The sequence below is a fragment of the Silurus meridionalis genome, chromosome 18 (assembly GCF_014805685.1).
Source record: "Silurus meridionalis isolate SWU-2019-XX chromosome 18, ASM1480568v1, whole genome shotgun sequence".
Classification (NCBI taxonomy): Eukaryota; Metazoa; Chordata; class Actinopteri; order Siluriformes; family Siluridae; genus Silurus; species Silurus meridionalis.
In genome coordinates, this window is record NC_060901.1 from 13,087,727 (window position 1) to 13,104,138 (window position 16,412).

The 16,412-nt window shown below is 36.7% G+C and overlaps 1 protein-coding gene across 1 annotated transcript; it reads right to left on the reverse strand.

The window, feature by feature from the left end:
* Window positions 1-1,223: 1,223 nt before the first annotated feature.
* Window positions 1,224-16,014, reverse strand: LOC124400755 (ATP-binding cassette sub-family D member 2). Its single transcript, XM_046872491.1, has 10 exons — window positions 14,836-16,014; window positions 14,107-14,287; window positions 13,638-13,759; window positions 9,962-10,130; window positions 7,386-7,480; window positions 6,959-7,104; window positions 6,196-6,341; window positions 4,818-4,902; window positions 4,608-4,733; window positions 1,224-3,645 (listed from the first exon to the last, which is right to left on the reverse strand). The coding sequence occupies exons 1-10, from the start codon at window positions 15,772-15,774 to the stop codon at window positions 3,429-3,431; spliced, it is 2,226 nt and encodes a 741-aa protein (XP_046728447.1). The 5' UTR covers window positions 15,775-16,014; the 3' UTR covers window positions 1,224-3,428.
* Between the last annotated feature and the right edge of the window lie 398 nt (window positions 16,015-16,412).

A 16,412-nucleotide genomic window follows, 5' to 3' on the forward strand; every position in this document is an offset into this window, starting at 1 on the left:
GTGTCAATTTCTGATTGTATACCATTTGGAGAAGCACAATAGAGGGTCATATTTAATGAGGATTATTTCTAATAAACCCTTAGGAACATTCTGTCGATTTGTGTATATGGAATATTACTTAATTTTAATTTGTTTTTTTTTAAGAACTTCTGAAAATATTTAATTATTAGATCTATTTTTTAATAAATAATAATAATATAAATAATAATAATAATAGACAGTAATAATAAAATAATATTATTATTAATAATAATAATAATAATAATAATAATAATCCAAAGCAATACTAATGAGTAGCAGCATCCTAAGAAGAGGAAAAAAACAAAACAAAAAAAAACACAGACAATGGCACAAATTCACTGAAGTGCTTTGGGAGAACAACACCGTCACCTGCTGGCCATCATTTAATACTGCACCCGTCAGCTGCAGTCTTTTTTTTATAGGCGCTCGAAGGCTTTTCCTGTCTGTGCACGCGAGTTGCGCGTGGCCGGAGACTGGAGCGCTCTTCTGAAAATCAAAATCAGGAGCACAGGCACGCGCAAACGAGGTCCACCCTCGACATAACAGTTTGAAGTCTTTCCCTTATGTGAAACAAATCCTGTAGTCCTATAAAACAGTGTGAATAGTTCAATCAGTGCTTCATTAAGAATATTATATGCCTTTCTTTAATGATTTTTTAATGAACCTGCCTTATGCACACAGCTGTGATCAGACTTTCCAGAAGAGTGCATGAAAGTTTGTTTAGATTTCTCAGCATAGATGACTTTACCACAAATATTTCCACAAATAACGTGCATTTTTTTGCAACCACGAGCCTGACTATTACCTTTTGTAATGTGAAAACAGAAGATTAAAAGAATAAAGGTTGTATACTTGTGATAGGATGAAAGCAGAATTCTTCCTGTACAATGATTTTACATTAAATATCCTTTACTCATACAACATTAAACATCATGCATTCAGTATGTCGCTGAATAGCGCATAAAAACTCCTGAGTACAGTTTGCTGCTGCTCTTACAATCCCTGTGCACTACACATTTCATTGTTTTCCGGCTCACTTTCCATTTCTGTCTTATGTTGCAGTGATTCAGTTAACACTTTATTCCAGGTGAATAATAAGTCACACTGCAGCTACATGCGAAACTAGTACAGTAAAATAATTGCATTATTAAATAAATAAACAAACACAATACAATAAAATAAAATAACAACCAGTTTCAATATGAAGTACAGGCTTTTAATAACTAAGACCATCTGTACACATGTAGATGCTTAATTGCTTGATTACTGGATACTGAACATTTCAGCTCATTCTTTATATACTAAACAGGCAAATCTTAAACATATTCACATATTGTGAAAAATTTCTGGTAGACCAAATATAGGAGTATCATGACATGCGTAATGACGGCTCCATCCATTCCCGGTTATATTATAAAGAAGATATACATATTCTGCGGGATAAAAATGCAGAAAGTGCCTGAAAAAGGCTTCGCAAAAGCATGCTGACTGTATTCAAAAACGTCTCTGATACTCCTGTTTGGGCAAAAAAATAAGTGAGTCTGAAGATACTGTAGGATATCAAATAAATTTCCAACATATCAAAATTTTGTCTATTTACAATTCCAGAATTACATAATTGAAATGAATGGTATGTAAATATCACAATTTACTGAATAGATTGGCCTTCATACAGATACTGAAACCAGAAATGAAGATGCTATCTGATGGTATGGTAATGCTTCTGGCATCCAGAAACAATTATTCAGTAAATAAAAGGGCACGTAAAATTTCTAAATTTGTGAGTTTCTAATGCAAAGCAGAAAATATTTTCTAATCTAAATGTCCCTAAACTACAGTATATGCAGTCCAACGTGATAATGTCTAACTTGAGAGTTGTATTTGCTCATGTCAGTGACATCATTAAGTCAACAAAGACAAAATTCACAGTATATCAGTCCATCAGAAGATAGACATGTTTGAGCAATTCATAATCATAAACATAAACTGTGACCTTATTAAAATCTAAGGCTCTGTCTGGGTTAAAGATGAATGGGGTGTCGATAGGTCCTGCAGTCTAGTACAGTACTTATCATATTATCCAGATGAAGACACTTTTCTGTCTTCTAGTTAATCCTGCAACACTACATCAATGTATATATCAAACCAATCATTTGGCAGGATCCATTTTCTGTTATTGCCAAAGTGCTTTTGGTCTGAACCAAAGTGTTCAGTGTCACACCATGACCTTGGCGAAAAATTACTTTGTATCCCTTCCATGCTGGACTCCAGATTCCAAAAAGCAACACAATGAAAATATCTTACAGGGTAGTAAATCATATGTGTATTATGTATTATGATCATACCTAATAACATGATTGTGCAGCACAGTACATCATTGGGTAGTGTTGCCTCACAGATCTAGCTTCTCTGGTTTGATCTTGAGCTAAGATGACTCAGGATTGATCAGTGTCTTTGTCTATTTCCACACTGAATATCATTTGTGTGTGTGTGTGTGTGTGTGTGTGTGTGTGTGTGTATGGTGCCATACAATAGGGAGGCATCCTATAGTTTTTTCTCAAGTCATACCACAACCATAAGGTAAAGATAAAAAATAATGAATATTTGATCAATTTCTTTTTAACTATTCAAACCAGAGCCCAGAAAAGCTCAAAGTCTAATGCTAAAAGCAATGCTTTCTAATAAAACCAATCACTTACACAAGCAGAATATAAATGATAGCACCAAGTAATCACTGAAATAGCTGCTACTAAACAAACTAGACAAATCACCTGGTAACAATTAAGGATGCGTTCGCGTAAACAAGCTCGAACCGAATACTTTCTAGTGAGCCTAAAACAAACAAAGCGATACGCAGCATCACAGCAGGTAAAGATTTTTTCCTCAAAGAAACATGGGCTGTCATTACCACAGTATGAAATTACATTAATAAAAACCATAAAAGTCACAAATATGTTGCAATCAATCCCGTTTTTTTGTTTGTTTTTTTGTAGCAGCAAATTATACTGCAATAATGAAAAAACACAGCTAAAATGATCTCTGAACTCGAAGATAAAACATAGCTGAGGCACTGTTAAAATCCCCATAGGACTAGAAAATGGCATTTTTTTTAGAAAAGCCTGACAAACATTTAAAATTCACGGCTTAACACTGCAGGAACTCAGTTGTTTTGAGGATGGTATAAGGATACGTGCGCACTGAATTTTTCCCTCCCATTCATTTTTAATATCAAGTAATGGATAAATGTGCAAGGAATTGTGGGATTGTTAGTGGCAAGAACCCAACTCACTCTGTAATCGATAATGTTGACGGCAGCCTCAAAGCGCTGACCAGTCAAGACCTGGTGGGCAAAGTTGCTGTTGTCTGGCGTGCGGGATATGTGTGCAGTAACTCGATCTGTCTGTCTCTCATTCCTCCGCACTGTGCTCAGTCGTCTTCAGCACAGAGTCCTCACCTAGGATCTTACACAGTTCATTTAGTCTCTGTTGCATCTTGGGAATGCCGGCAAGCTGAGCCTCCAGACGCTGCTTCTCTTCAGTGAGAGAGACCCGAGTGGCTGTATCCAACTCCTCGAACCGCCAACCTCCCTCACCGTCAAACTGCAGCAGGTGTGTATGGTACTTCCTGTATCATGTGACAAAAAATTTAACATTTAACACAACACAAAAAATTTAACACAACACAACAACCCAAATATATATATATATATATATATATATATATATATATATATATATATATATATATATATATATATATATTAGGGTGTTACAAAATGTAATTGGTTTATGTACAAACATTAATATTTTGGTATAAAGTGTGTAAAATAATAATGATCCATTTTTTTTTAACATCAAATGTGCTGGAAGTCAATCCCAATTGACTGTGTTTTTTTTATGATCCGAGGTCAAAGCTTTGGAGCTTATTCCACTCACTGAATATGATTTACTTCACTGAAACATGGCAAGCAATAGCATCTTTTAGAGACATTAAGTGAATCCTGGCATGCAGGTTGCAGGTTAGAACCATTAGTCACATATGACATAGGTAAAATCTTTGCAAAAATGTCAGCTACATGTGATCTTGCAACAAACAAAAATCCCCCCAAAAATGTATATTTATAACTGGGAACACCTAACTGCATAAGTCTACACACCCCTCTCAAATAATACTTTGTGGGATTCTACTTGTGGGATTCTAGGAGCATCATGTCTTTGTGAATAAGTCTCTTTTTATCTTTACACATCTAGACGTTGCAATTTTATCCAACTCGATCTCCTGTGTATTGCCCTTTTTATGCCATATCATAGATTTTTCGATGAGATCGAGGTCTGGGCTCTGGTTGGGTCATTCCAGGACTTTGATTATCCATTTCTAAAACCATGTCTCTGTTGATTTTGATGTGATATGTTCTGTATTTATATTTTTAAAACCTGCAGTTTCATAAGGACGTGGAGACTTTATATCCACTGTACATTACATTATGTTGTATATGTGATCTTTAATATAGAAAGAATGCATGATTATTCTTCAAGATCATTCATTGTTCAAGAACTTTCACTTAATGTGATGCGCCTACGCCTTACCATAGTGACGGCCTGTGAGTAATCGACAGCAAAGAGATCCCAGCATCCTTTGCAGCCTGGAATATTTTACCCTCCACATCAATACTGACAGCACTTGTGCACTCATCCAGCAGGGCATATTTGGGTCTGAAGCGACAGGGTCAGATATTTAAACAAATTTATGGACACAGTAGTGACATAACGATCTTGTCCACATAACCGGCTACTTACTTGTGGTAGAACATCCGAGCCATTCCCATCCGCTGCTTCTCTCCTCCTGACAGTACATCTTTCCAGTCCACCTCTGCTTCCCAGCCTGCATACATGAACAATTGTATATATTGCAGAACTATTTGCTCTTGTAGTTTTATTCTGAGAACATTCTAAGACTCAAAAAGCCATACAGTATAAAGTATAAGTTGCAATGTCATAGAGATGGGATTTGTATTAATTGTATTAATTTGTATTATCAAGTACAAATACTTCATTATTTCACTTAATTAGATTTACTTCATTTATTTTTCTTACAAATTTTTACTTTCACTCTACATTTTTTACACAAATATCTGTACTTTCTACTTATTACATTTTCGCAGGCTCGTTACTTTAGTTTGAATCTATTTGGTAACATGATATTTTTTTTTTCATTGTTCATTGTTTTCAGACCATCAACCTATTTCTTGTCATTGTGTGGCTTTTTTCAACCTTCCACTGATGTATCATTTCCTCTCTCTCACACACCACAAACGTAGGCTAGCCTATGAAGCTAACAATGAGCGAGGCAGACAAGAAGAAACATGACAAACAAGTATGGGGTTAACGTGGATGAGACAGAGAAAGTCAGTGATGTAAACTTGATCACATGATCATCGTCATCATCTTTTTTCAGCTTGTATTCTATATGGTGGTTGTTCAGCCTGGATACATTCATTAGATAACAACATTTGAAATTCTTTTATATCAATATATTATAATGACATCCAGTTACAAGCTTGACACAAAATTAGGTAGTAGTAATGGCTACTTTTTACTTAAGTACATGTTAGAGCCCAAATTTCTTAATTTACTGTAACTTGAGTGAAAAGGTGTAGTCAGTAATTCAGCTTTTACCAGAGTTCAGCTTTTTACTCAGAGAGAAGGTTATGTGTACTTTTGCCATCTCTAGTTGTTCACATTTGCAGTACTTTGTGGATGATGTTCGCTATTTTAATTTTGTGGTGTAGCAATGAGGCTTGTATTTTTTTAGATAATTAACTACAGGCTTTTTTTTTTTACTTCACCAAGAAATTCAGAAATTCAACACAGACATTATTGCTATCACCTTCATCCCTGTAAAGTAATTTCTTTCTTACAAGCAAATTGTTGGGAAATTTGCATTAGGCATTTAAAATGACAAAATTGTGAAAAGCTTTATTATAAGTTTTATTACCTCTATTATTACCTCTAATAATTAATTATATAGCAGCCATTCTTACACACACACTGACATATCCGCATCCCATTCACAGACCCTGAGAGACCTCATTAATTTCCCGTGTCATTACAAAAGGCCTTTTGTGAGTCCGAGAGGCCTTTAAAGTGAAGTTGAGTAAAAGTTATTCAGTTGTACCTCCTTCTCGGGTGACGATGTGCTTGAGGTTGACAATATCCAGAATGTCTTCCAGGTCTTTGTCTCTATAGCCCTTCTCATACATGTCCTCCACAGAGTCGGGGTATGTCACCTGATCTCGCAGTGTCCCAATAGACATGTAAGGCCTGTAAAGATGACGTTGTTATGTGTTATGAGTGTGTTTTGTACTATTTCTAATAAAATCCAATATCTAATAATAATAATAATGATAATAATAATAATAATAAAAAAAAAACAACAAAAACAAATATATAATAATAATATGAATAAAATGGGGAGGAGAAGGATGATGAGACTGTGAATATTAAAATAATAATTCTAATAATGATAATAAAAATGCTTCCTTCACTTCCTCTTTGATCACTGTACTCTAGACTGCTATGTGTGAGCCTGCTAAATATTTAAGTGGTAAGAGCTCAGGTTTCCTGTTTTCAGCAGCATCTTCTAGCTTCAGTTACCGTACGGTCCCGTTACACTGCATGTACTATGCCAGTGGCATGGTGGAGTATCTGTCACTCTGTGTGTGTGTGTGTGTGTGTGTGTGTGTGTGTGTGTAGGTATATTATGCATTGCAGTAAGCGGGTGTTGATGACTTTGTGAATGGACAGGTGTGTTTTGTGTCTGTGGAAGTATCTGAACAATATGTGTAAATGACAAGTTGTGCATTTCTAAGTGTGTGTGTGTGTGTGTGTGTGTGTGTGTGTGTGTGTGTGTGTGTGTGTGTGACAGAAAGAGAGATAACCTTTGTGGGATGTAGAACATGTGTTGGGGAGCAGGTTTGCATAACATGCCACAGTACACTGGCCAGAGACCACTAAGGATGCGGAAGAGAGAGCTTTTCCCACAGCCATTCGGTCCTGTGATCAGCAGGTGCATACCCTCCTCCACCTGCACAACATACACATGGATTATTTAATTCATCTTTTTCTTTTTTACTTTTTACTCCTGGAACATACTAAACACACTCCTGCAACAAAGTGAATGTTCATATATGTAATTTAAACTTGTTCCTAGTCTTGACATCAGGATTTTTCACTGATTTAATTAACATTGTTTAACGGTTAACAATACATACAGTAACATACAGTTAGACTTAAAAATTTGACTCAAGCTTTAAAGTAAACCACAATCTGAAAATGTTGTGTTGTGCAAAACAAGGAACACCTTACCTTGAAGTGCAGGCTGGATACAACCACATCCCCATTTGGAGTGATGATGGGAACATTCTCACAGATTATCCCCTTATCCACATCAATCACTTTTCCTGATAGGAAAGAATAACATTTATTTTTAAACCGAACAACAGAAAAATATATAATATTTTGGAAAATCATTTGCCGTCAGGTATATTTTGTTTATATTTTTTGTTTAGTTTGGTTATCGTTAAAAAAAAACAATGAAGTGCAAAGCTGTAAAGTGAATTGCCCCTGGATGCTAATCTAAACTGCATCTGGGCTCACATTTGTTGCTTGAACTGTTATCTTTGTCCAGTGGTGGACAAAAACAAAGTAAATGTAATTTGTTACTGTACTTAAGTAGTTTTTTCACATATCTGTACTTTATTAAAGTATTTCCGTTTGGGGAGACTTTTACATTGACTTCACTACATTTCAAAGTCAAATATTTTACTTTTGTAGTCTTTTATACTTTTTTACCTTTTGGGAAATCAGTTGTCCTTTTTATTTATGAGTGGACAAAAACTTAACTGGTTAAACATGCAGCAATCCACCACGTGCTCTGTTTTAAACTTTTTTTAGGTGATTTAGGTGACATGGGCAGCCGCCCAGCCTGGCAATTTGCCAGGGACAGCACGGGGCCCACGTAAAAGAAAAAAATCCTCAGGTTGCATTTTATCATAAAATGAGCAGTAAAGTTACCTCATTCATACAGTTAGAAAGTATAGGTGGGGGCTAGGTGATGTCAGAGAGCTGAACCCAAATTAAAATTATCGATGACAAAAAAGGTCTAAACCTTCAGGAAAAAATAATATAAAGTTATATATATATATAACTTTATATTATTGCATATATATATGCATAATATAATATAAATGCAAAATAATATAAAGTTTTATATATATATATATATATATATATATATATATATATATATATATATATATATATATATATATAAAACTTTATATTATTTTTGCATTTATATTATATTATGCATTTAATGAAATAAACTAAAACCTGTATATCACTTGACAGATCATATTAGCTTTATGCTGTTTCCTGCTGGGCTTTTACGCATAAATCAACATATATTTCCATTAGCTTACATAACATTATAATTTATAGTATGTAGTTTATCATAATTTGTGTAGCAACAAAACAATTACAACCAAACAAGTCTAGTTGGATTGTGATTAAACAGCACTTATTGATTTGGTTACCTTTAATTGAGGTGATGTCATAAAGGTTTTCTGTGATTGTACTGAACAGGTCCTTGTAAGGAGAATCTCCAGGTTTGTTTGATTTTAAGGTTAATTTGAAAGACATATATTATAAGGATATAGATGTTGTATGTATCTTATGGCTACAATTAGCCAAGGAGTTTTATAGTTCTTGGTTCGGAGAGTTCTATAAATTGTGCACAATGACGTGTTTATTTAATTGTGCAATAAAAATCATTTAGGGTGATATTTATATATACATAATGCTCTCAGAAATGTATCCAAATTTGTGGACTGCTCTAAGAATGTCTTACTTATCCAGTGATCATAGCTGAAACAGAGAGAAGCTTTTTAAAGCAGAAACTAATAAATGAGGGAGGAGGTTAGGTCATGGCGAGGTTCCCCCAGGGCATCATTCAAGGTGTTGAAAAGAAGGGTTGTGGGCTTATGATCATTTCTTATATCAATGATTGTTTGACTCATTAATATCATTGTGTGCTAAGAGTACCATTAGAGTCTTTTCACATAAACAGAGTTGATTAAGCAAAGAGTTAATGAAGAAAATGATAATAACACATTACAGCCATAATATATATACAGTAAGAGTATTTGAATACTTAAGTACTTAAACACTTTTACTTTTACTGGAGTACTGAATTTTATTGAACTTTTACTCAAGTACATGTTTTGTGTACATTGTCCACCACTGGCTTTGTCACAACAGAATGCTTTTAGAGAAATTAATTATTAAACCCTACTATAAAACACTGCTGAACTGTATAAACCATACATCTAAGTACACCAAAGATCGCTGTAAGAAATAGGATATTAACATTTATAACTTTAGTCATCGTGGAGGCATGTCATAGTTCCTGTTGTATATGTAGGCCATGACTAGTAGTAAAATAGGCGAGAGAATCTAATGTTTCAGAAACCAGGACACAACCAGAATATGTGTGCTTTTTTCATCATAGCAAATTGGTGCTTGTTTCTTTTATTGTGCTGTCTATCAGTCTACCATACAGTATAACGTAAGAGATGCTAATTCTCTAATTGCATAAAGTTTTTGTCTGAACTGCTCTGTGGTTTTATCCTGCTGATGTGACACACACCAGTGTTTTATTACTCCTCTACATCACCTAGAAAAATTATCTCTGTATTACTGTCGTTGCTATATTAGTTTAATTACATAAGATCTAATGAGCACAAATATTTCTTCATGCACCTTGCTACTTAACTTTGTATCCCAACACCTTCTACACTGGAAAATAGTTTTGAATTAGGTTTAGTTTTAGCCAACCAAGCTTGTAGCTCCATGCCTCATATACCCCTGTGTTAATGCTGTACCTTTGATCTCTAGTGGACCATCAATGTGCAGCTCAGGCTTCCCGCCATCCTTCTCTCCAGCTGCTGCATTGGCAGAAACCAATGCACGTTTATACACACCCCTCTGCACCTCCTCAAACACCCGGAACATGTTGTGGACACGGGCTGTGTATCCAGCCAGCTCAGTGACCTGCAGAACGTAGGAAGGGTCCAGTCATTTGTATTACAGTAGGTCAAAGCATCCTTAAGGCTGATTCAACTTGTTTTCCTAAAAACTTAAGAATAGACTTAGACTGGTGACGTGTTAAATCAGAAACACCAACCGTATTTTTTTCTGGTACTGTTTCCAACCCTTGCTAAACCATGGGGAGTTTTCAGAAGACGTCAGAAAGATCAGCAGTGCTGACTCAGATACTACATATATATAGAGGGCTTAACACAAATTCATTTTAATTACACTAATTTTATTAACGCGCGATTAACGCAGCACGTATTGTCCGTTCATATTTTTTATTAAAAATATAAATTAAGTATAAAAGAGGCGAAATTTAAATCTTCAACGCAACACACATTTATTCACAACGTCCTTTCTTTACTCAGATATATAAAATTAAATACTAAACTCCACCGAAAATTATTTAAATCACCAAACTTTTGTTTTTACTGATGCACCACGAGCACCAAAGCACCAAAATCCACCAAGATGCACACATCTGGCAATTAAAACTGTCTGTGTGGAAAGATAAGCAAAAGTTTTGTTTAAAATTTAAAACGCCAAAATTACTTTAAAACATTTACAGGAATATTTTTGCTTTATCTTGAGTAATGTTTCACTAATGATAAACATACATTTGCATAAAGCATCCATATTTGTTGATTAGAGTATTAAAAACTTGTAAAGTATTAATTTTAGGTACATTGGGAACAGATAAATATATGCGATTAAGTTGCAATTTTATATATATATATATATATATATATATATATATATATATATATATATATATATATATATATATATATATATATATATATATAAAAGCAGGCAGAGATATACTGCCTTTCTCAGACCCACACAGGAGGAGTGCTTTGCCATCTTCAGCAACAACATCAACTGCCAAACCTGGATGCTGCTGCTATAGTGATAAGCACTACCCATGAGATTAATCAAATGCTTTGGTGGAAAATGTCTGAGTCAGAAAGCCTCTCCGCTTTGGCATTTAAAACAGCAGGATGTATCTGCCGAACAATTGTGATGTAGAATTGGCTGCTGCTAATCAACAGATGGTAGATTTAATCAGTCAGAAAGGCTAAGCTATGCCACTGGTATTCTACATCCAAAACACACGGCTAAAGCAAATTATCCAGATGCCAAATCTATATGTGAACAGAAGAAAGTGTGACCGAGGACTTACAATATCATATCCTTTATTGTAATAATGCTTGAATGTCTAATGCATTGATCAGTACAAATTTCTAAAAGTTCCTTTACTGACCTTGTGCCATCTCAGAGAACACAATACATGTCTATGCAAAGGATGCCATGCTAACAGTCTGTAGTGAGACTGTTAGTGAGTCTAACCCTAACCCTAGTTTAAGGCTCCATCTGTGGCCTGCAAGCACGCATCACTGACCCATCTGTGCTTGATTTCTTTGAACCGACAGCATGCTTTCCAAATTAGCGTACACTTTCCAGACATGCTGAAACCTTTTCTCACATCAGTGAGGACACTGTCCTGTGTGAAGCTTCAGTTGCAAGTGTTTGGATATTTGTCAATAATATTATCTTAGAATAGATTCCTTGTAGAACTTCAAAAGTGGGGTCAATCAGAGTTTCTGATTCTTTTGAAATCAAGTTTTTTTTCTTATTTACTGTGTACATGCAACTTTCCAGGAAATGGAATTGGAATTCTGGTTCAAGAAAGGGATCTAGCAAAACATGCAGACTACCCAAGGCAGAAAAGCTCAAAATGAATGCAGAAACATATCAGATAGTTTGTGAGGCTATGCTGCTGTGTCTCTACCTGCAGTGTTAGTTATATTTAGCCATTTAGCCCTTTTTACATGCTGTATCTGTCTTAATGCATAACTCTCACAGCAATGGATTCTGCAGACACCAGATGGCTCTAAAAGTCTCAGAGCTAAACTTACTAGTAACAACCCTGTGTATCGCTTTGCACTTTGTAGCCAAATTTGTACTTTCAACAAACACTACTATTAGCTGTGTGTGTCAAGATTATGTGACTGATATTAATATCAGGAGGCAACAGTGAATTAAATTATGTACAATTACTTGTTATTTGTATAGTTTTATAAGTTTAACAATTTAACTATACAGATTCAGTGGAATCTGGATGTAGATTCAGATTTTATGTCAGTTTCATTTAAGGAGACATGTGCTAAATCCCAAATTCCCCTACTTATGCTATGCATTATGATGAAAACATACATACTTTTGAGTGTTTAGCAAAAGAGGATAAAAGCACTTGGACATATTTACACATCATGTAATTAACTCCATTTCCTGGACATACAGTGTCGCTGTAAGCAAGCTTTTTGTTGCATTTTAGTTTTTATTCATCTTTTTTTCTTTATCTTATAATGTTTAAAAAATTAATCTTTGATAAATAGGGTGTAACGGTACATACAGGGTTTTCAGTTCGGTACACATGGCGGACTACAGTGGAAGACTGCAGGTTTGTTTAGTCTCCACTTTAAGTGCATTTATCTAATTATTATTATTATTAAACAACATAAAAACACACACCAATGCCAGGGGTATAAAAAAAAAACTAGAGTTAGCACAGTGTCACTGTGATTACTCACTCCACACTAGGAATACGATTTGTTTTGTGCATACATGAAAATGCTAAAGATGCTAGCACTATGGATTCTTTAGCGCTTTATATCTAGCTATGAGGATTTCCACATATGGATGGAGTGAATGAATGAAGGATGGAAGAAATAAAGACATTTGTAAAAGTATGCTGAAATAAGTAGAACAGTGAAGTAGATACAATCTTAGAAAATTTTATATTAATGTAAAACACAACACACACTTACATACACATCTGTATTACCCCAATGGGGTTAAATTAAATTTGTGCCAATTTATTTGATTACCCAATTTAATCAATATAATTAAAAAAGTGTATTGCATTAATTGGATTTAATCTATTTGATTTTTTATTAAATAGGATCAAATATTATTTTATATATTATTTAACCAAACAGGCATTTTATAAAAAAATAAAAAAAGTAAACTGTTCAAATGTTAATGATCACAAATGTGAATAATTAATAAACTTTTAAGCAATTCTATGTTTTGCATTACACTTGTGTTTGCCACAAAACTCTTCTCCCTCATGCAAGACATTACGGGAAATACTCCCTGAAAAATTGTCTATAAAAATCTACTAAAAATAGAAGCCCAGCTTGTTACATTTCGGATATTAATTTCAACATACTACCATTTGTGACACAAAAATTAGAATCCTGTATATTTGGGACAGATAGTGGGGGGCGAATTAGGGCACAACCGTGGTCCTTGGTACTGTCAGTTCCAGAAAAAGAGTTGTGGCCACCGTGCCTATCAAACTCAAGGAAGGCTATTGTGCATCTCTGTCTCATTTCAGTGTGCATCTAATTTCAGTATCTGCATCAGGAAAAAAATGACAGGAACTCATACTCGTCTTACCTCTTTATAGGACGACATGATCCTCTCAATGGCATCTGCCCCTGAAGCGAGAAGATTGCGTGCAGTTGTGAAGGCTTCTGTCCGCTCACTCACTAACACTTGTGTTTGGCCGTCTGCAAGTTCTATAAGGGTGGATGGATGCAACAGCAAGTTTAAAAACACAAAGCAATTTTCACAAAAGTACACACTATTACAGTGCTGCTGTTATTCTGAAATTATAATCAGGAGAAGGTGACTAGGGATCCATATGTTTGTTTACCAGCACCAGCAATATTATCATTCTGCTCACTGAATTTCACCATACTGTATAACCCCTTTGTGTCTTCTTTAAATGGATTCCTTTTATTAAAAATGCTAGTAAAGGCATTTCCCCAACCAAATGCTTTTTATTATTACAGTAAAGCTTCAGAGTGTCTATAGAAAGCCTGAACATAACTGAAACAATAAGCGTAAGTGAAATTTGCGTTACCGTTGTCAGCATAGCCGGTAGCAGTGATGATGGGCACTGCCACCATGACAAGACCACATCCACTCCAAACGTACTTCATGAGGAACTGCTCGATCATGATGTACCACAGACGCTTGGAAAGGATCAGATTCATCTGCTCAGCCAGAGCCTTGTAGCACTTCTGCAGCTGCAGCATCTCCACCTGTCCGACAGGAAAGAAAATGTTTGTGGTGAAAAGTGTGGAATTTTACATTTTCTCAGTGAAGCAGGAATTCATTCGTGACTCTGGAACTAATACATGGATTGTGAAATTAACACTTAAAAGTGTGCTGGAACTACTATTTACTGGGTTCGAATTAAGTTTTACAATTAGTGATCTCTTCTCGGGGTCTAAATTAGTTCACATTTAATATGGCCTTCTCACAGCCTGAAGGTTTCCTGGTTCACTTCTGAGTTTGGGTTCCAGCCTGTGTGCAGTTTTTCTACCTAAGTTTGTGCTGCCTTACTTTAATTTCCATCCACCTACCAAGAACAGGCCACTATGAGGTCAGGTTGTGCTAAATTGCCCTTCATGTCAATATATTTATTGATGGTGCCATGTGATGGATTGTTTGCATCCCTTCTTCAGACCCAGATCTACTGCAAGCTGAGCAGGATGAGACAGGCAATGAACATGAAATCAACAATAATATCAAAAAAGATCCTCAGGGCAGAGCAAATACAGAAGGGTCCTCAGGTTCACAGTGGTACCTTGTGCCCTCCGTAAAAGGCGATCTCCTCCGCGTGAGCGATGATCCTCGAGTGGGCGTGGCGCAGATGTCCCTTTCTGCGCGCCTCCTCAGCCACCAGCTGGCCGAACGTCGGGGAGCACCAGCGCAGTACTTTCGCGGTGATGAACACCACCAGGCCGGCTAGCAGCGTGGGCCCCTCGGCCCCTGCGCCGCGTGACCTCGCGGTCTGAATAAGCGTGTACGAGGTGAGGATCACGTCAAGGACCGGCTTGGTGAGGTTGGAGTAGAGGCGCGCGACCGATTGCGCAAACATCGCGACGTCCTCCGTGAGCGAGTGGTCGGGGTTCGCCAGCCGCGCGTCCATGTTTGCCACGCGGTAGTACGTCTGCCCGTCGAAGTAGGTCTCGTAGGCGCGCGCTACGAGGCGCGTGCGCACGGCCAGCGCCAGCTTCCCCTCCAGGTAGCGGATCGCGCTGTTCACGAACGTGGCGGGCACGGCCACGAGCAGCCACTTCATCAGCTTGGCGACGAAGATGCGCGGCCGCTTCTCCACGATGCTCTTCACGATCTTGCCATCCAGACCGGCCACGTAGATGGACAGAAAGGTCCGCGAGACCAGGGCCGCCGAGTGTAAGCCGAGCAAGGCCAGTTCTCGGGTCGCAAGCTTCGGAAAGACGATCCCGATGAGATCCAGGATCTGTCTGAAGAACCGCGCGTCCACGCCAGGAGACCTGTGATTGTCATCGGTAACGGAAACGGGTTCTAATGTGGATCTGTGCGTCGGCACCAGTCCGTTCGCGGTGCTTTCGGGCTCCGTGCGCTTACTGATGATCCGTCTGTAGATCACCGGGGAAATGGCTTTTATCCCGTACGCCGCAGCGGCGAGGATCACGGCTCGTCTGGCCGCTGCGCTCTTATTCCACTTCACCTCCGACGCTGCATGTAATATGCTGGTCATTATTACCTCCCTGATGTAGATTCACCGCCGGAGCGCTCTGCAATCCGCATCCATTGGGTTATATAAATCCCTGTCCACCCCGCACCGGGAGCCGGGTTCCTGCAGCGCCGTTATTCGCTTCTTTCCGGCGTTTCGGTTAACGATGCGGCGTTTCTTCTTGGCCACGCCCCCGAGACATGCGATTGGTCACTTGGGTGACATGACTGTGCGCGTATTGTGTTCTTAGATGCTGATGATGGGAATTCCGTCTGAGACAAAAGATCAGAGAGTCGGATCATTAGGATATATATCCCTATAAATATAATCCTAATTATGGGAATATAATCCTAATGATCCAACTCTCTGATCTTTTGTCTGAGACGGAATTCCCATCACTAATATATATATTTCCATAATTAGGATTATATTTAATCCTAATATAATATTTTATATTTTTTTTATTTTATATTTTATTTTATATTTAATCCTAATATAATCCTAAATAATATAATAAATCCTAATATAATATTTGATGATATTAGGATTATATGATTATACATTCACATCATTAGGATATATATATATATATATATATATATATATATATATATATATATATATATATATATATATATAATGTATATTAAAATGTGGTATAT